This window comes from Ambystoma mexicanum, chromosome 8 (assembly GCF_040938575.1).
Source record: "Ambystoma mexicanum isolate Mex_15411 chromosome 8, UKY_AmexF1_1, whole genome shotgun sequence".
Classification (NCBI taxonomy): Eukaryota; Metazoa; Chordata; class Amphibia; order Caudata; family Ambystomatidae; genus Ambystoma; species Ambystoma mexicanum.
In genome coordinates, this window is record NC_090929.1 from 582,633,919 (window position 1) to 582,654,480 (window position 20,562).

A 20,562-nucleotide genomic window follows, 5' to 3' on the forward strand; every position below is an offset into this window, starting at 1 on the left:
TACCTCGCCTTACAGAGGGGCTTCCCAATTAGGGATATTTGTGCGGCTGCCACATGGTCGTCCATACACACCTTTACCAAACATTACAATCTGGACTCTTCCACAAGCCAAGAAGGTTTATTTGGAAAGGCAGTCCTACATTCTGTGCACACAGACCTATGAAGGAACTTCTTTGGGAGTTAATCATAAGATGAGGAATAAGTGGGTCGACACAATCCATTCGAAGAACAAGTTACTTACCCATGGTAACGTTCTTTCGACGTGATGTTCCTCCCACATATTCTTCATCGCCCCTACCAGACTCCCCCGCAGTAGAATTTTCCATGTGATTGCAGTCTCCGCTCTTTCAGAAGAAGAAACTGTCGGGTGAAGGCTATCCTATACATGCTTTAAAAACAGAACTGAAGCCAACGGTCGCTGCGCACGCTTTATACCGTTGATGACATCGACATTGAGACGGAGGCCTGCGAGGGACATCTTGTCAATAGGCATCTACGCACAGCACCCTCTGCTGGAAAGTATTTCTGAAGCAGCTGAGCTGAAGCTGGATATGGAAATATCATAAGATGAGGAATATGTGGGAGGAACATTCAGTCGAAAGAACGTTACCATGGGTAAGTAACTCGTTCATCTTTTCCATTTCTTCAATGAATCATAAGATTATCATAATTGTAAAGAATACCAAGATAAAGGATTTACTTGACTACATATCAAGGTCTGTGATTTGCTGAAGGTTAACTCATATATTTATGACTTTCTGAATTCTTGTCATCAAGGGCCTGATTTACGAAAGATTTTTCAATGGGCTTGCACCATTGTAAAATGCTTTTGTAAATCAGGCGCAAAGTTTCTAACCAAGCCATAAATGTATCAGTGTCTGTAGTGAAAGTAGCAATCTCAAAACACGCAGAGGGCAATGTGTAATTCATCCGCATTATCAACTATATAAAAAGGAATCACACTGTTGAATTTTAATTAAAGCTTTTTTACATAGTAGCAATGTACACACATTAGGGCTGGGTGCAGTCAAACAGAAGCCACCTGTTTTCATCCCTTTGAAATAAATGTGGACAACTTCATGGATGTAGTGCAATTAGATTTGTGATTAGGTGGCATGGACATTTGATAAACTGAGACTACCTGAAACACTGTGTTTAAACTTTTACTCACCCACCTTCTTCCGAACCAATGACATGACACCAATCCTAGTGAGGACATGCTGCCGAGATAAACCTTCTCTTGGTACTCCGTCTGCAAACGTTTCGGCTCCATCTGCTCCAGGTTCACATAGATGTCTCATAAATAAAGACACATATGCTCTAAGAGAACAAAAAATAAACAATTCAGTGTATCAACAACGATTTTATGAAGATTTTACTTTAGATTAAAGGGGCACAGCACCTGATGAAACTAGTTTGTCAGTGGTTTAGGAGTTGAATATATGAAACAAAAATAAAACTTCCCACTATCCTAAAACTCTCTGATTTTTATTTGCAAATAAATGTATCTTCTGTTGTCTAACGTTCAGTCATATTTACTATCTGTTAACCATCCCTAAACATAAGCTGCATACCAACCACTTGTACTTCCCAAGAACAAACACGCCCAAAAAAAGTTAGAGGTTAAACATACTAAAAACAAAAAAAATATGTAACCACTGTCACATAGAAGCCTGCCCCCTTGCGTCCACCCACACAGGATAGGTTCGGATCAGTAATACAAGCAGAGCAGAGCCGCAGGAAGGAACTATTGCATTATCAATGCCTGATCTGAAGAAGAACCTTAAGGTAAGCATGCATCTTTTAATTTGCATGAATTACAGGGTGCATTGAAGTATGGATTGCAAAAAGATATCAGTTTTACAGTTAATATTTATTTTTTAGTAGCCAAGTATCCGCAGTGGGGAATGAGATTTAAGCTTTTGCTCCCTAAAATATAATTTGACTCCCAACTTTGAAGAAAAGCGAGTTAAATCCTCCTAGTTCAAAATCGTATCCGGAACCCTGCAGTTTACACTGCAATTTTTGTGGGACACTAAAGAACATTTGGTGCATCCATTACTTGAACAACATGTGATAGTAATGCTTTTCAGTCAATCAGCACTTCTTTTCTAATTAATTATCTCTCTATGAAACCAACACAAAGAAAAGAAAATGGAAAACATTTAACATACAAATAATAACATTCAGCTAATACCCAGTCTAATGAAGTAGATAAGATAATACTGATAAAGTGACGGAGAGGTGACTATTGTACAGGGCCCAAGGCAGAACTGTAGCTTTTGAGATTGCTTTCATAGCCAGAGGTTGTTCAAATCTCATAGTGGGCTTTACTGGTAGCAATCTTTCCACCATTTGATGGCTTTGTTTATTGACTTTCAATGATAGCATTAAATGTATCATTTTAAAATAGTCTACCTAGCCATCAATGGTTTGGCACCCATCAATATTATTTTGTCCATGACTGATACTGGGGTTAAGATTGGTATGGAGACAATGAATGGTATTGATTCTAAGAATAGTATGGGGAGCTGAATGGTACTGGAGAGAAGAATAGTATGGAGACCATACATATTTGTTCTATGAATAGTATGGAGACCCTGAATGGTTTGAAGCAAAGGACAGTATGGAGACCATAAATGGTATTGGTGCAAAGAATAGCACAGAAGCCATAAGTGGTAATACGGCTAAGACTAGTATGGAGACTGTCAGTGGTATTGGCACCATTAATGGAATAGGAATTATTAAAGGTATTGGTGACATCATGGGCGGCGCGACCATAACGGGAAATGGGGCATTGAATGACTAATTTTGAATGTGCCACTAAGCCAGCCCAGTGAAAACTCAAAGCGCTGCATCAGCTACATCAAGTAGCTGAGGAAGCACTCCTGGGCTAGCTTGGCCTGTCAAATGGAAATATAGTTTCCCTTTGACAGTTTGTACCTAGTGCGCATGTCCAATGCACCATGGAAAGCCAGGGGCATTTTGCTTCACCAGCCAATTCTATATGAAAAGACCTAATTTCAAAGGTCTCAAGAGAAAAAGACTGATTTACAATGCCCAATTTTATATTGATCGGAAAAACCAGCATTGTAAAGGTCTTTTTCTCTTCAGACCTTTAAAATGTGTTTTTTTTTAAGATTCGGGGGTTTACCCCTTGTCCCCATTGTTCCTCCCTGCCCCCCACCACCCTGCCCTCTCCCGTGGGATACCCCATCTCTCAGTGGCTGCTGAAGGAAAGCACACACACTTTAGGATAGCACAAAATCCAATAAATAGATTAAATTGAGCTCTACACAGAGGTTCTCTACCACATGATCCAAACAATAGTCATTTATTCCAGATCAAATTAGATACTAAAACTGGTTGTTCCTAATGCCATTTTGAGCTTGTCTTTCGTACGCTCCCCAGCAGGCGTTGTATTGGAATACAGCTGTGTTTTCTCGTGCACTTGGAGCTACTCCGTTATTGAGTTTTTTTCTCTTTTATGGTGTATTTGGACCTCTCTTAACACTTGCATAGCCCATTGGGGATGTAGGCTAGGGTACTATTGCTCTGAATGTGCAGAGGGGGTGCTCCTGCACCTTTGTGCACTTTCAGAACAGCCCGGGCATATACCAGGGGGCGTTCAGGCACTTGCACGCACGTACAAGAACCAAGAAGCTCTCCCTGCTGTGCGGGAGCTGGAGAGCCATTATGGGATCATGATCTCCTGATGGCGGCAAAGTGGATTCTCGACCAGGGCTGCAAGTAAGTAAAAAATGCATGTGAATATATGCTTGGTACCATGAGTAGGAGTGAGTGTATGTTTGGTTGAGCATGTGAATGAAAGAGTATATGCTGTGTGGGCACATGTGTGAACGAGAGAGTAGGTTATGGGTGTGCAGGTAAAAGAATTATTAATGCTGTGAATGTGTATGGCCGCACAAGTTCATGTATATCAATGCAGAATGAATGTGTGTGTTAGGTTGCATGAACAATATACCTCATACCCATCACCCCAAATTAGATGCCCGCTCACCTGAACAGTGAGCAGCCCTCTGATTTGGGGAGTATGGGCAGGGGGGTGCGTTGTTTTACTGGGAATCAATTTTAAAGCAAACAGTGTTTGCTTATCATGTTTGCGTTTGCTCCTGCGTCCTGTCCCCTTTCCTCCATACTTATGGGACATTCCTCCGTCCTGTGGGACGGGACAGGAGCACTTTGTAAAAGCATCCAAAATTGTGCAAATGTTTTTACTCCTTCCTCTCTTTCTACGCGGGGCCCGGCACATGGCCGTAACTCCGCCCATCTCGGCTCCACCCCGCGCATCGCCCATCAGTCCTTTTCTCCGCTGGTTCGGGACTGGAAGCTCTTGCATCCGTGGAAGATCTTCTTCCCTTTTTTCCTCCTCTCTGGCTCTCGCTAGCGATCGTTTACTAGTCTGTCTATGTCGTTCAAACTAGACTTTCCAGATTGTTCATCGAGTCACCGACGCTTCGCGAGGGCGGATCCCCATCCTCTTGTTTAGATTGTTTGGATCTGGACCACCATTGGGACTCCTGTTTTTATTGCGATTCCCTTTCGGTCTGGGCACTTCAACGTCGGTTGGAGCGGTGGGAGGAGGTGTTTCGACGTACTCCTCCTTTGCATTTTCAATCTTTTATCGATGAAAAGAAGAAATGTCTGGTAAGTTCTTTACTTTTCAGAGCACCCCGGGAGACACGTTTCCGGGCTTTTCCTGAGCCGGGAGGAGCGTCAACCGCTCTGTCCCTGGGGATTGCCCCGAGGTGCCTTCTGGGCCTAATAATTGTACCAGAGTTTTCTCCGAGGGTCTCCGTAAGGGGCCTGTGAATACCGGAGTACGCTCTGAGGCCCCTCCTGTGGGGCTGCTTGTAGACCCAGTTCGACTGAGTCGTGGGGTACCGGAGCTCACTCTGAGGCCTCTTTATCGGCTTCCCTCAAAGACCAGCCCCACTCTATTAGAGCTTTTCATGACCGGGTACTGGACATGATGTGCCTATTCGATTTTCCAGTGCCTGAGGCACCTGCTCCGCAGGAGGGTGTGCTTTCGGGGGCATTCACCCTGTCTCCTTTGGAGCATACCGGCCTGTTCTTGCAGAAGGACGTTTTGGCCGAGGTCCGTAGGGTCTGGGAAAAGCCACACTCTGGACTTTTCGTCAATAAAATTGATGCGTGATACAGACTATATTCTTTGGAAGAGATGGCCCTATGATCTTGTCCGCCCCTATCCTCCACCGTGGTGGCTGTGGCCGCTTTACAGTCCAGGCCTGCAGCATCCTCTTCTACGATGGCTACTCAGGTTCTGGGGAAGGAGGACAAGCTCCTCGACTCCCTTGGGAGGAAGATGTTTGCTAACTCGGCCTTGCAGCTTCGGAAGGCTAATGCGGAACTGGTGTTAGCGGGGGCGAATATGAAGATGTGGAAAGGTCTGTCGGAGTTCGAGGAGTTCATTCCGGTCAAGAATCTGGAAGACTTTAAGGCGGGTTTATCCGATGCTAGGGTCTACTTGAGGCCGTGGCTAATCACGTCGAAACTTCGGCTCAGGGCCTTATGCTGGGACTTGATGCCTTTAGACAGGCGTGGTTGCATGCCACCAAGTTCTCAAAGGAGGTGCAGGACAAGGTGTTGGACCTGCCGTTAGACGGTAAGGAGCTTTTCCATTCCACAACGGATGTGGAGCTCACCAAAACGAAGGACAGCACCCAGACAGTTAAGTCCTTGTCCCTCCTGGTTAAAGCTCCTTTTAGGACCCAGAGACCGTTGTCGCAAAGCCAGCCCTCCTCTGGTTTCAGGGGTGTTCTAGACTGGAAATCCCGCAGAGTGGATACCCCTTTGAGTAATTCCCGCCGGAGGCAGCAATGGACTCGGTTTTTCTCCCGCTCCTCAGCCTCCTCCCCAGGTTCAGGTGGTAACACCACTGAAAAGCCTGCCAAATGAGGGTTCTCTGCGCTCGCACGAGACCCCGGTGGGAGGACGCATTGCGTCTCATTAGGAGGCATGGCAGACCATCACCGAGGACAGGTGGGTCTTGTCAGTTGCTCGGGCGGGCTTCCGCTTACCCATACCCTCTACCCCACCTTTCAACCCTCCTTTGCAGCAGTCGGGGTCATCCTCCCTAAAAGCCGAGGTTCAGAAGCTTCTAGACCTCAGAGCTGTGGAACCCATTCCCCTTGGGGAACGAGGGGAGGGCTTCTACTCCCGGCTGTTTACGGTGCCCAAACCCAACCAGGCTGGCCTGTGCACTATCCTAGACCTTTCCCAGTTCAATCTTTTCCTACCCCAAGAGAAATTCAAGATGATCACGCCCGGCCAGATACGGTCCTCCTTGCAGATGGGCGATTGGCTCAGCGTGGTGGACCTTCAGGATGCGTACATGCATATTCTGATTTGGAATCCACACAGGAGATATCTCTGTTTCTCTGTGGGAGAGGAGCACTTCCAGTTTCGAGTGCTTCCTTTTGGCCTCAGCTCCGCGCCGCGTGTCTTCACGAAGATAATGTCGGTGATCGTGGCCTATCTTCGTCTGCAGGGTATCCATGTGTATTCGTATTTAGACGACTGGCTTTTACACAGCCCTTGCCCATTGAAAGCCGCCTGCAATCTTCAGTCGTCCTCCAGCTCCTGTTCCACCTTGGGCTGTCGGTGAACTGGCGGACTGGCGGTGAACTGGCAGACTGGCTGCAGCAATGTAAGCGAGTTAGGCACATAATGACATTCATCATGTTTGCTTTAAACATGATGCCCAATACAAATGCCATGCCATAGGCTAACTGATAAGTGTTGTTACATAGCTAGACTGGCCTACATTGCTACAACAAGACTGGTCACATTTTCTGTCTCTGGCATGGCACTTTTTTTACTGGGCATCATGGTTAAAGCAAGCCTGATACGTGTTGATACTTGACTGGACTGGACTGCATTTCTGCAGCCAGTCCAGTTACATTTTCTTACTGTGGCACTGGAATGGCAACCTCGACTCTAACACCCCTTGCGTTCTTATCTTGCTTGATCTCTCTTCTGCCTTTGACACTGTCAACCATGCCATCCTGCTCAACCGTCTCTGTGATAACCTGGGTATCACTGGTCAGGCTCTGGCGTGGCTGACTTCTTTCCTCTCCGACCGACCCTCCCAGGTCCAACTGGGGTCCTTCCTCTCCAACATCTTTTTCTCTACCTGTGGTGTCCCCCAGGGATCTAACCTCTCTCCCTGGCTGTTCAACCAATACCTGGCACTCCTTGCCCACCGCATCACCACCCTCTGTCCCAACTTTCAGTGCTATGCGGATGATACCCAGATCATTTTCAGGCTACCCTCAGCCTCCTCCTCTCCTTCCCTCATCTCTGACTGTCTGTCTGCCATTCAGGAATGGTGTGCCGCCAACGACCTCTGTCTTAATGCCAGTAAGACTGAGATTCTACTCATCGGCTCACCCACTCCCTCCTTCCCTGCAGCTCTCTGGCTGGCCTCTCTTGGCCCTCCTCCCACTCCCACCTGCAAGGCTAAAAACCTCGGGGTCATCTTCGACTTTGTACTCTCCTTCTCCCCTCACATTTCCGACGTCTCCAAGAAGTCACACTACCAGAAGCACCTCCTTAGAGGTATTCTTCCTTTCCTCTCCTTCCCCCAGAAGCTCACTGTCTCCAGAGCCCTGGTCCTCTCCAAGCTGGACTACTGTAACAGCCTCTATCTAAATCTGCCTGCCTCTACTCTCCGCCCTCTGCAACTTATCCAGAACAGGACTGCGAGACTTGTCCTTGGCAGATTACTCTCTTCAGCAGGGCCCTCTCTCTGGAACAGCCTTCCTGCATCCCTGAAACTTGAGGAGAACCATCTCCGGTTCCGGAAACACCTCAAAACCTTCCTCTTTGCTTCTGCTTTCTCTCCTCCTCTCCCTTGCTGAATTCCTGACCGAAATTGCACTGGCTACCTGGCCAACCTTTTGATCTCTGGCCCAGGCCCCGTCAATTACCCACCTGCACTGCCTCCTTGGCAACCCCTGCACTTGGGGACCTTTTTCTGTATCCCTTCAGTCCCCCCTTCTAGCACTTACGTCTGCACTTCCTTGCACTTGCCACTAGCTGGCTATTTATGTGTCATATTTATTCCACTTCCCATGTACTGCACTTCCCCTCTCCCTTCCCCCTTCGCACTTTTCCTTTTCCCCTCTTCCCTTGCACTTGCGCGAGCTGAATGACACCTGGCCTAGTAGGATCGTTGTTTGTCCTCCCATTGTTCCCCCCCTTGCCTCGTCGTGCCTTGAAACACTTGTGTATAGGCGCGTTATAAATGCCATATCATATCATATCATATCATATCAATGGCATTTTGTACTGGACATCATGGTTAAATCAAAGATAACTTTTGTTATGTATGTAGACGGGCCTACATTGCTGATTACTGCAGCCAGTCTGTTTTTTTTCCTATTGCATGACCTTTTTTACTGTGCAGAAAAGATAAACTAAACATGATGAATGTTTTTACATGGCTAGACTGGCCTACATTGGTGCAGTCAATCTACATATGTATGTTATAACTGGGGTATGGTATTTATTTAGTGGCAAAGCCAACAGATGCATGGTAATTCTGTCATGTATTGGTGCAGTCTGCATGGACAAGTATAAGCACAACCAGCATGAAAATGTTTTTTATACATACTAGCATATGTTGTGGGCAAAGTCATCATATAAATGAGTTGGCACAATTTTTCACATAAAGTATGCTATACAATACACCATTTTAACCTATTATTTTTAAAATATTCTCTGTCACTTATGCATTTTCATCAGAAAGGTTTATGCCTCTCCAATAAAAAAAATGTGCCAGCTGCCACTGTGGGACTTTATAGGAGAATATTGTTTTCACATTATCTTTTCTGTCACATGTCCATTCAGCCCCATTCGGTTCACAGTTGTCAGTCTGAATTGAACACTAACTTTTCAGCTATGTGTGTATGGTAAACTTAACTCACCCAGTTTTTGTTTTGCAATATTTTGTTTTTGTTCTAAAATACTTTATAGTCACAGTAATGTAATGTGTTGTGTGAATATATATATTTTTTAATAAACATGTTTTTATTTGTTTATTTTGTATATACAACACACATGCTGCTTTTGTTTGCATTGTTTATGCACTGTGTAATGACTATAAATGTGTATATGTTAATGTTATTTGTAAAAGTAAATGTTACTAAGCTTTTACTGTATACATTATAATAATTGTTTTGTTTTGTATATGTTTTACTTTTATAATGTTATGTTTATTGTTTAGTAAATATGTATTTACAATGTTACTTTGTTCATTAATATTTTATTTGTATTATAATATTAATCAACAAAGTAACATTTAATTTATAATGTTATTTGTTAATTGATATTATTGAATATGACTTGAATGCTTATGTAAATGTTGTAGATTTATTTTAGAAAATATTCTGTGTGTTTTTTAATTGCAGTTTTTCTGCAGCTGTTATGCTTCTGTGTATTATAAATTAAGTTTGTTATTTTGTAGTAATTTAGTATTACAAACATATGTTTTAATTTCTTTTAACATTTATTATAGGTGTACATTGAATGTACTTTTGAATGATTTCACATTTTATAGAATAACCTCTTTTTATGTGTGAAGTTGTTATAATTTTATGGTAATATTGTTTGCTTTTAAGTGTGTGGGCGAGTTAAGTTTACCATGATATCTGATTTAAACATAATATGTTTTTAACTTATTAATACAGTTTACCATGTTGTTACCTTAACTTTATTATTTCTGATGTTTGTAGACTTTACATTATTGTTCTTTTGTTAAAAAAAATGAAAATACTTTCTAAATCTTTTTTACGGGCACATGATTACTGATTCAGAGTGTTTTAATACTAGCCTGTGTTTTAAGAGCATGTGGTATAAGTGTGTGTGCATAACAGCATGTTGCATAGCAGTGTGTTGCATTAAGTACATGTGTCATTAGTGTAAGTTTCTTTGCCGTAAGACTGTGTATAGTAGGATTGTGTGTCATGTCTGTTGTAGCAACATCTGCTGCAGGAGCACGTGTTGTAGGAGTGTGTGTTGTAGGTGCGCATGCTATTGCATCATGTGTGTTAGAAGCATGCGTCATAGGAGCACATGTCATTACAGTGTGTATCATAAGAGTGTGTGTGGCAGGAGCATGTGTTGTAGAAGCATGTGTCGTGGGTGCATTTTCCCTACATGCATGCATCCTTGGAGCATGCTTTCAATGTGCATGTGAGATTTCGTGTCATACGTCCACATGTTATGTGTAGTAGGTGCACATGTAGTAGGTGCGCGTGTTATAGTAACATACATCATATGACTGTGTGCTGTAGGAGCACTTGTTCTAGCAGCATGGAATTTGTGTCATCACACTGTGTGACATAAGAGTGTGTGGTAAGTGTGCATCGTAAGAGTTTGCATTGTAAGAGTGTGTGTGGTTGGAGCATGTGTCGTAAGAGGATGTGTCATATGTCCACATGTTATGTGTAGTAGATGCATGTGTAATAGTGTGTTATAGGAACACTTAGTATAGGAGTGTGTGTTGTAGGAGCACGTGTTATAGCAGAGTGTGTCATAGGAGCATGTGTTGTGGGAGTGTGCGTCATTAGATTGTGTGTTGTAGTAGTGAGCCATAAGAGTGCATTGTAAGAGTGTGTAGCATAAGTGTGTGTGGTAAGAGCATGTGTGGTAGGAGTGTGTGTGATAGAAGCACGTGTTATAGGTGCATTTGTTGTGGGAACATGTATTGTAGGTGCACGTGCCGTGGGTGCATGTTCTGTGTACAGTTCATATGAAAAGTGTAAATGTATTCCATCACCTTAAAACTGACATCAAAGTCAATTCTTAAGCTCTGTGGACAGTTCATTTTGAAAGTGTACATTTATTCCATCATCTTAAAACTCACATTTAAGTCAGATGAGACTTGCCTTTAATGTTTTTAGGAGATGTTAATTGTGTAATGTATGTATTTTAAAACTCATACATTCTGTGGACAGTTCCTACTGAAAGTGCACATGTATTACATCACCATAAAACTCACATTAAAGTCAGCTGTACCTTGCCTTTGATGTGTGTTTTTAGGAGATGTTAATTTTGTAATGTACCAACTGTAAAATGTAAAATGAATACACTCTGCGTATGTGATTGCAGCGCATGTTGTAGAAGTCTCTGCGGTAGGAGTATGTGTTGTAAGAGTGTGTGTCATAGGACCATGTGTTGTAGCAGTGCATGTTGTAGGATTGCGTCATAAGAGTGTGTATCTTAAGTGTGTGTGTGTGTGGTAGGAGCATGTGTGGCAGGAGTGTGTGTGTTAGGCGCATGTGCTGTAGGTGTTTGACTTGTAGGTACCTGTGAGAGCATGTGCACTATGTCCACATGTTATGTTCGTAGGTGCGGGTGTCATATGAACATACATCAAAGGGTTGTGTGTTGTACGAGTGCTTGATATAGCAGCACATATCATAAGAACACTTGTCGCAGGAGCACGTGTTATAGAAATGTGTGTGATAAGTGTGCTGGTGGTAAGAATGTGTGGTAAGCATGTGTCATCAGGGTGTGTGTGGTAGGAGCATGTGTCATAGGAGCATGTGTTGTAGGTGCATGCGATGTGTGCAGTTCATATAAGTGTACATGTATTCCATCAGCTTAAATCTGACATCAAAGTCAACTCATATGCTCTGCGGACAGTTCATATTGAAAGTGTACATTTATTCCATTATCTAAAAACTCACAGTAAAGTCAGCTGAGACGTGCCTTCAATGTGAGTTTTTAGGAGATGCTAATTCTGCAATGTATGTATTCTAAAACTCACATGCTCTGTGGACAGTTTGTATTGAAAGTGTACATTTATTCTATCACCTCAAAACTCACATTAAAGTCAGCTGAGACTTGCCTTTAATGTGAGTTTTTAGGAGATCTTAATTGTGTAATCCTTGTATTTTAAAACTCATACATTTTGTGGACAGTTCCTATTGAAAGTGCATATGTATTATATCACCTTAAAACACACATTAAGGTCAGCCGTGACTTGCATTTGATGTGAGTTTTTAGGAGATGTTAATTTTGTAAGGTGCCAACTGTAAACCTCATATACTTTGCGTATGTGATTGCAGCACATGTTGTAGGTGCCTCTGCTGTAGGTTTATGTGTTGTAAGAGTGTGAGTTGTAGGACTATGTGCTCAAGGAGTGCATGTCATAGGACTGTGTCATAAGAGTGTGTATCGTAAATGTGTGTGTGTGGTAGTAGCATGTGCTGTAAGTGCACGTGTCGTAGGTGCATGTGAGAGGATGTGCCTTACGTCCACAGGCTATGTGCAGTAGGCGCATGTGTAGTAGGTGTGAGTGTCTTAGGAGCATGTATGATAGGGTTGTGTGTTGTAGGAGCGCTTGTTATAGCAGCACGTATCGTAAGAACACGTGTCGTAGGAGCATGTGTTATAGGAATGTGTTTCATTAGTGTGCTAGTGGTAAGAATGTGTGGTAAGTACATGTCATAAGGGTGTGTGTGGTAGGTGCATGTGTCATTGGAGCATGTGGTAGGTGCACGCTATGTCTACAGTTCATATTAAAAGTGTACATTTATTCCATCACCTTAAAACTGACATCAAAGTCCACTCATATGCTCTATGGACAATTCGTATTGAAAGTGTTAATTTATTCCACCACTTTAAAACTCACATTAAAGTCCGCTGTGACATGCCTTTAGTGTGAGTTTTTAGGAGACTAATTCTGTAATGTATGTATTCTAAAGCTCACATGCTCTGTGGACAGTTCGTATTGAAAGTATACATTTATTCCATCACCTTAAAAGTGACATCAAAGTTAGCTGTGACTTGCCTTTGATGTGAGTTTTTAGATGTTAATTGTCTAATGTACATACTGTAAAACTCATACGCTCTATGTACAGTTTGAATGAAAAAGGCGCATTCATTCTGTGCATGCGGCATATGTAGATAATACTTCTATGTCCCGCACTTTTTCTCCATGCTTATGTGTGTCCGTCCTATGGGGAACACTTTTAGCACAGCAAAAAAAAGTAGCTTTGCCTTTAAAGAACATTAGATTTGCACAGTAAACAAAAAAAAAGCATATGTGTGACTAACCCTGCTGACTCTACCTACCGGCAACACCTGTCAGTCCTTTTATCCAGGACTGAACTGGACTGCGTGCACATTTTTATTGCGTACTTACTTTCTTGAGGAGTTTTTTCCTCAAATGTTCCATACTTCAACACCTGGCAACACCAGTCGTTTTTTTATGATGGGACTAACAATTCTTTCCACCTGCGCTCCATGCAGCAAGCATTTTTGCAGAGGAGGATCCCCATACAAGATGTTTCCAGTGCCTATCCCACGAGCACCGGTGGGTTGCGTGCTCATCTTGTCACACCTTGTCTTCACAGACTCTGCGCAAGAGGTTGGCCTAGTGAAGAGCATATCAAAGAGTTTGGCTCTTCACAATCGGTAAGACCTTAGGTAAGTCAGGCACCCCACGTGAGCCGGAGGGATGCAAGTCCTGTAGAGGTTAGCCATCGCATTGGCAGGGTCTACTCCAAAGCCAACTCAACTTCTACCGGTGGAAACAATAAGGGCCTCACATGGGCTTTGACTGCTTTGACTGAAGTGATCACCAAGGACCCTCAGGCTTTTAACAGTGGGACCACTGAGGGCTCCATGGGGCCTAGTAGTTGGTCAGCTAGATCCAAGAAGACACTTCAGTATCAAAAGCCTACCAGACTAAAAGAGCCAGAGTGGCGTCAAACTTCCAGAACCAATTCTGAGAACTTGTCAGATTTTACCAGAGCTCATCTGAGGACCATCAAGGGTCTGTGAGGAAGAGGAGCTCTGCTTTGACCAAGACTTCCTGGGTCTCCAGTTCCCAACGCAGAGCAGGATCGGCGGGTTCATCATCCTGTGAAACAAAACCACACACTTCAACAGAGGTGATCCCTTCACAGGTTTTGCAACAGCCTTCCATCAAAATTGGTTGTTAAAAACCAGCCAAGCACAAAGCTAGCTCATCAGTGGTGTCTCGGGCAGCAGAGATTTCAGAGAAATTTAATTCTCCAGAGTCCATTGTTTCCACATCATCTCAAATTCCTCTACCACCCACGGAGATAGAGGACGAGTTTCTAAGGGTAGGGGGATCCCTGATGTCTTCATGGTCGACATTGTACCCTATTCCATTTCCCTGTATTAGGTATGGGCCTTCTCAGCCGGTCAGACACTTGACCTGGTATCCTGGACCCCATGGCTAATTCATCATGGACGCCTAACTACGGGTACTTAACCTACCTCCTCTGAGGACAGGTTTTTAGAAATATTCAAGCACATTATGCATTCAAACCCTAATAAGGGTTATCTCAAGGATCTTATCAGGGAAATTATTCATCAGTCCACTCCAGCTACTCAGGCTACTCCTGCACTGACAGTGCAGCTTGTAGTGAAGCCGGCCGTTACAGGTCCAATAAAGAAGGTGTCAGAGCCTGTGAGACCCTCTTCTACATTAACTGAAACTCCTCATAGAGTTGACCCAGTTGAGGAACCAATAAAGAGCACCGATCTTCAACAGGACATTGATGATGGAGATGATGCTGATGAAAGTGAAAGGAGGCTTTGCTATCTGCCAAGGCCTTTCTTTCATAGAAGGATGGTGGGTGTTCAGGATTTCCCCTGGGGTTTTCACTTGCAGAGAAAGCTGAAATCGAGCCAAGGGGTGCTCTGATTCGATTTGTCTATTAACAAAACTGACAGATCTGCATTCGTTTACAGAAGGATGTTTTGGCGGAAGCTAAATCTTTGTGGAAAAACCCTCATTCTGTTAGTGCTGTGAGCAAGAGGATTGAATCACGCTACCACAAGCTCTTCTCTTACTCACCATGCCTGTCAACCTGCAGCTTCAATTGGTTGTAGTGTCTGCTACTGTGTTTGCAAAGCCCTCCTAGGCTTAATCGTCTTTCGCTGCACAGAGCTCTAGTCCCCTTTCTAAATATGATAATCTTTTGGACTCTTATGGCAAAAAGGTTTATAAAAGCGCAGCTTTTCTTCTACACAAAGCAAACTTAGATGGCTTGTTATCAGCAGCCAATCATCGATTTTGGCTAGAGATTATCTGGTTTTCAGCATTATCTTCCTCAGGATAAGATTGCAGCATTTTAGTCAGATCTATCAGAGGCTTAAGCCATTGCTCACAATCTAATTGAATCAGCAGTTCATCTTATTGATAGAGCATCTATGGTCATCAGCACTGCTTTGGATCTTCGACACACAGCCTGGGCGAGAACTATTTGCTTTAATAAGGGTGTCTAAGACAAAATCCTGGACTTGTTCCACTAATCTATGGATGAGAAACTTAATAAGAAAAGACATCCACCTTCACAGCAAAGTCTTTGACCGTGCTCACTAAGGGATCACAGAAACCCTTTCAGACCTCCAGAAAACCTTGCTCTGAATTTAAAAAGAAGTTTCAGAGGGTTTGTGGCTATCATACCAGAAAGGGCAGACAACCAGACAGGTCACCCAGCTTTTAACAAGGAAAGCAGCAGAGAACATCAAACAGCAGTTTCTTTCCTTCCCCCTACTCTGCAGCTACAGAGGCCAAGAAACAATTACTTTTGCGTCCTGATCCGCTGCTATCCTGAAGGATTTGTGGATCCTATCAATAGGTTCCGAGGGGTATAGGTTACCCATTCCACCATGCCCTCCCTCATCACCCCACTCATAAGGTTAGGATTGGTGACTCTGTTTCAAGAGGTTGTAAACTGCTGGACATCAAATTTATCGAGAAAGTCCTGTTTCAGTAAAAAGGAGACAGCTTTTACTCTTGCCTTTTCACTGTTCCCAAGAAAAAACAGGCATGCCTGCAGACAGTGCTGGATCTATAATTTTTAAACCTCTTCTTCCCATTATAAAAATTCACGATGGTCAGGACAGCCCACTTTCAGATCGCCCTAGACCAAGGAGATTGGTTGAGCGTGGTGGATTTCAAAGGCGCTTACCTTCATGTCCCAATCTTTGCTGCGCAAAAGACATTCCCAAGGCATAAAATAAGCAGTATTGCATCGCAATTTGCGATACAATAGTGCTGTTTTGCTGTATATTTAATTCATCATGTCGCACCAACTGCGATATGATTCATTAAATATACAGCAAAACGAAAGATTGTGCCTAAACTCTGCCTCTCAGTGAGTATGTGCACAGCGTGCATTGCAGGCGAAGCAGAAGCACCCGGGCTGGGCTAAAAACATTGTATCAATGTTATGAGCCCAGCCCAGCCCGGATGCAACGTCATTGCATCAGAGGAGGATCTCAGTCCCCCTCTCACACTCGGCTCTGGCGTTTTTTGAGGTAAAGAGTGTAGGGGAGGTTTGGGTGGGGGAGCCGGGCCCGTTTTACATTAATGTTTCATGAGGGGGGGGGCTGGGTGTTTATCAAGTGGCCATCCTGGAAATAAATATTTCTCCCGCCCGTTCGGGTGTGAGAAATATTTATTCCAGCCATACTTGCTATTACCCAGCCCCTCAGTAACACAGCATGCTCGTAGAAGGCTTTAAAATATATTTAAAACCTTTTATGAGCATGCTGCGTTATTACAGCGGGTGCTGGTTTTAGCAAGTGGCTGACAATAATATTTCTCCCGCCCGTTTGGGCGGGAGAAATATTATTGCCAGCCACTCTCTAACACCAGGCACTCGCAGGTATAACGCGGCATGCTCACAGAAGGCTTTTCAAAAGGTCTTCTGCGAGCAGGCTGCATTATTACTGCAGGTGATGGTGTTAGCAAGTGGCTGCAATAACGCAGCCTGTTCGCAGAAGGCTTTTGAAAAGGTCTTCTGCAAGCAGGCTGCGTTATTACTGAGGGTGCTGGGTGTTAGAGAGTGGCAGGCAATAATATTTCTCCCACCCATTCGGGTATGGTCTCTGTATGTTGGTTTGTCTCATTTAGGTGTTACGATACCTCGGCGGACTGTGACGCCCTGTGAAGTATTGGTTTCTCATTGGCGAGAGATTAGCATACTAGCCATTTACAGACGTGCATTGAAGGTTCACCAGTTGAAGGTAAATCTTAGTGGTCCATTTGTTTTGGACCCATGTGAGGTTGGCATTATGGTTCGAGCCTGCCTCCCATTTACACTTTGTAGTACTCCCTTCCCCTTGGAACGCATTTGTTTCCTCTGTCTTTCCTTTACAGGCTCTGTTTGCCTGAAACTACTGATTCAACACGGTGTTGAGGAGAGTAGTGGATGTTTTAAATTATCCCCTGAAGAATGTTCGCCCGAAAGGGGCTCTGAAGAACAGAAGCATGTTGGGATTATATGTTTTTTAATGACACATTGAGGTTTTTTTGTATTTTGTCATGTGATATCGTTTGTGTCTTGGGTATGTGTATAATTTGAGGCTGAAGTTTTAGATACTGTGTTTTTTAGTGTTAGTAACTGCACTGTGTTAGGTGAGGGTAGTGTTTTATGTTTTAATTGAAATATTTTGAATAAACAAAAAATGTTTTTTGAAAGTTAAAGTATCGCATGCAGTCTATGCTGTCAAGACTTGTAGTGCCGGAAAATCTATCAGAGGTTCCTATTTGAGGTGGAGGGGTGTGAGTAGAGAAAATCTATCATCTTACTCTTTATCTTAATCGCAGTAAGACAGAGCTGTTGATAGTTGGCAGCTCCAAGGCGATTAGTAAGCTAAGTCAAGATTATAGCACTTTCAAACTGGGGGAGGACATCATTACTCCCTTATCAAAAACTAAAATTCTAGGAGTCATACTGGACTCGACATTAAGCATGAAAGCTCATGTCTCATCAGTGGTGCCAAGGATAGTTTATTATATCAGACTTCTGGCTCATTGGAGGCCCATGATTTCGCAGGAAAGTGCTGAGACAATAGCCAGGGCAATTATAGGTGCCAAATTGGACTATTGTTGCAGCCTCCTGCTTGGCATTAATCAAAGAGAGTTGCATAGAGTGCAGGTAGCCCAGAATTGGGCGGTAAGGGTAGTTCTCAGACTTCCTAGGCACAGTCATGTAACTGCGGCCAGACGCTCATTACACTGGCTACCTATTGAAGCCAGGATTAACTTTAGAGTATTAGTTATAGTCTTTAAATGCCGGCTCCAAGTAATGCCTGATTATTTACAACAGTACATAATTTCAAAGAGTAATTCAAGATCTTTGAGATCTGATTTCTCAAATCAGATCATACAGCCAAGATGTAAAACATCAAAGATGGAAAAGGGAGCATTCAAGGTGAAGGCCCCCTCTCTGTGGAACAATCTTCCTAAAAGTTTAAGGAGCCACTCCTCCCTCTTATCTTTAAAGAAGGAATTAAAGACTTTTCTGTTTGTCTGACCTACCGAAAAATACGGATTTCTCCAAAAGTGTTGCATCATACTATGGGGGATAGCGGAATTAGCTCAGTGGAGCCTTATGATCTTTTATTTCTAAGGACGTCGTCAATTGTGCTGTATGTCTTTCTGTTGTCTGTGCCTTTATGCCCAAGGGTCAATAGCGCGCATAACAAATGAAATGTAATGTAATGTAATGATTTGCAAGTCCTGTTAAATGCATTATTGCAACTCTGCATGTAATCGTCCAGTATCTCGGACATGACATTATGCAGGGACCCTGATTCATAACTAACTCACATGCAGAAGCTATTCTGAAGGTGCCAACCGCTCCAGACATTAATAGAGATGAGAGGATGTTTAGGGGAGACCGGGTACTTCAGGCAATGGATAATAGGATATGCAGAGATAAGAAAACCGTTTTAACTGACCAAGATAGATACGCCACGGACATTACAGTGGAAAGACAAAATAGAAAACGTGTTCAAAAATGTAAACGAGCTCTAGCAAATGTGTCAGCATTAGGATTACCCAATTACAAAAATAATGTACACTTTATTACAACCAAAGGAATGGAATGGGTTTTCACTGGCAGTTCTCGTGCAAACACACAGAACGAAATGACCAATAGCGAATTACAGCATATCTTCACTCCCAGTTGCAGCAGGAATGTTCCATGCCTTAGGTTTATATGAAATTCTATTGAACTCCTCAAACATCAATACGCTGCCCTGTTTTAAACCCTGCTTTACTATTCCCTATACCCTTAGAGTGAGAACAACACAACTGTGAGCTACGTGGCTGCGCAAAAATAACTAACAAACTCCTACAGTCTCGAAAATACGTATTTGACATGACATAGCATTACAGAACCCCAAACTAGTCACTTTGTGGATGGATCTAGCACTAGGTAAAACAAAGACTAACTAGTGGTGGGTTATGCAGTTATTTGACCCCTGGAAATAGTGGTAGTTTAACAACTGTTTCCTCTGCACATGTAGCAGAGTTGGTAGCACAGACACACACCGCTGTAACCGGCGAAATAACAGCCAATAAACATCTACAATGATTCCAGATATGCCTTCAGGGTTGAACGTGGTATTGGTCAGCATACAAGAAATAGGGCTTCCTAAAATCCTCAGGTTCCCTCAATAAAAGACACGGTTGAGTAGCAGTCCTTTTGCATGGCCTTATAATGCCCTCTCAACCTGCGATCATGTAGTGTACAGCACATCAACCATTTAGTGACAAGTTTCCTCTCGAAACACATCAGCAGAACCGGCTGCTAAATAAGCAGCCATTTCCGACTGGTAGGTTGAATATCTGTCAAAATTGTGACACAAGCTCCTCCCATGATTACACTAGAGGAATTAGCATACATTCGGAATTCTGTTCCAGGATCATAAAATGACTAATGTTCAAGCACTCTGATACCTTTTGTTGAGATGAACATGGGCACCTTGTTGCACCAAAGGTACTTTTGTCCTACTTGGCTTGCGTCTTTCATGGATTTGCAAACATAGGAAAGGGGACAGGCATGATTGCCACATTAGGCCAAGGTCTGGTATGCCCCAGATTATTCAGTTATTGCACACGCCTATTGCAAACTGGTGTATCATATTTCAACAAAACTATGTGGGAAAAGTCAGACAGGCAACCACAAGCACACATCCAAGCCCCTATTGTATGCACTTTTTTTGTTGGAGCGGCTATATCTTTGCCTAGTAAGCCTATCAAGCTACATCGTAAGCCTAAGAAAATAACTAGCAGACATTTTAAACATGTTAAGGGTGACTACCTAAATACTTGCATTGAGCGTATTATGGAACTCACATATGATTCTGATTCACCTGACTGTATTGTCCAAACCTACAATAACCATCTGACAAGTCTTCTTGACAAAACTGTTCCATTAAAAACTAAAATTGTCAGAGATAAATCTCAGAAAGAAGTGTGGTACACTCCTACCCTGTCTCAGTTGAAAATGAATAAACAATGACTAGAAAGGGCTTGGGGTAAAGACCCTTCAGCTGAAAATAAAGAAGCTTGGAAACTTATTCAACATCAATAGAAAGTCCAAGTTTTCGAGGCATAAAAATTGAGAAATTGAGTGGGCAGACAATGATACCAAAACATTATTTGAAATCTATAATAGCTTGGGAAAACCGAAAACTTTCTACACAGCAGGTCCTTTCCACAGATGATGACTGC

At 43.1% G+C, this 20,562-nt stretch overlaps 1 protein-coding gene across 8 annotated transcripts in view; it reads right to left on the reverse strand.

Moving 5' to 3' along the window:
• The window catches only part of CHD5 (chromodomain helicase DNA binding protein 5), a 2,731,226-nt gene that overhangs the window by 1,045,196 nt on the left and 1,665,468 nt on the right, over positions 1-20,562 (reverse strand). For all 8 annotated transcript variants that reach the window (XM_069610277.1, XM_069610279.1, XM_069610280.1 and 5 more), the window contains one exon: positions 1,175-1,319. In XM_069610277.1, coding sequence (XP_069466378.1) covers positions 1,175-1,319 — 145 coding nt within the window. The remainder of the gene's footprint in view (positions 1-1,174; positions 1,320-20,562) is intronic.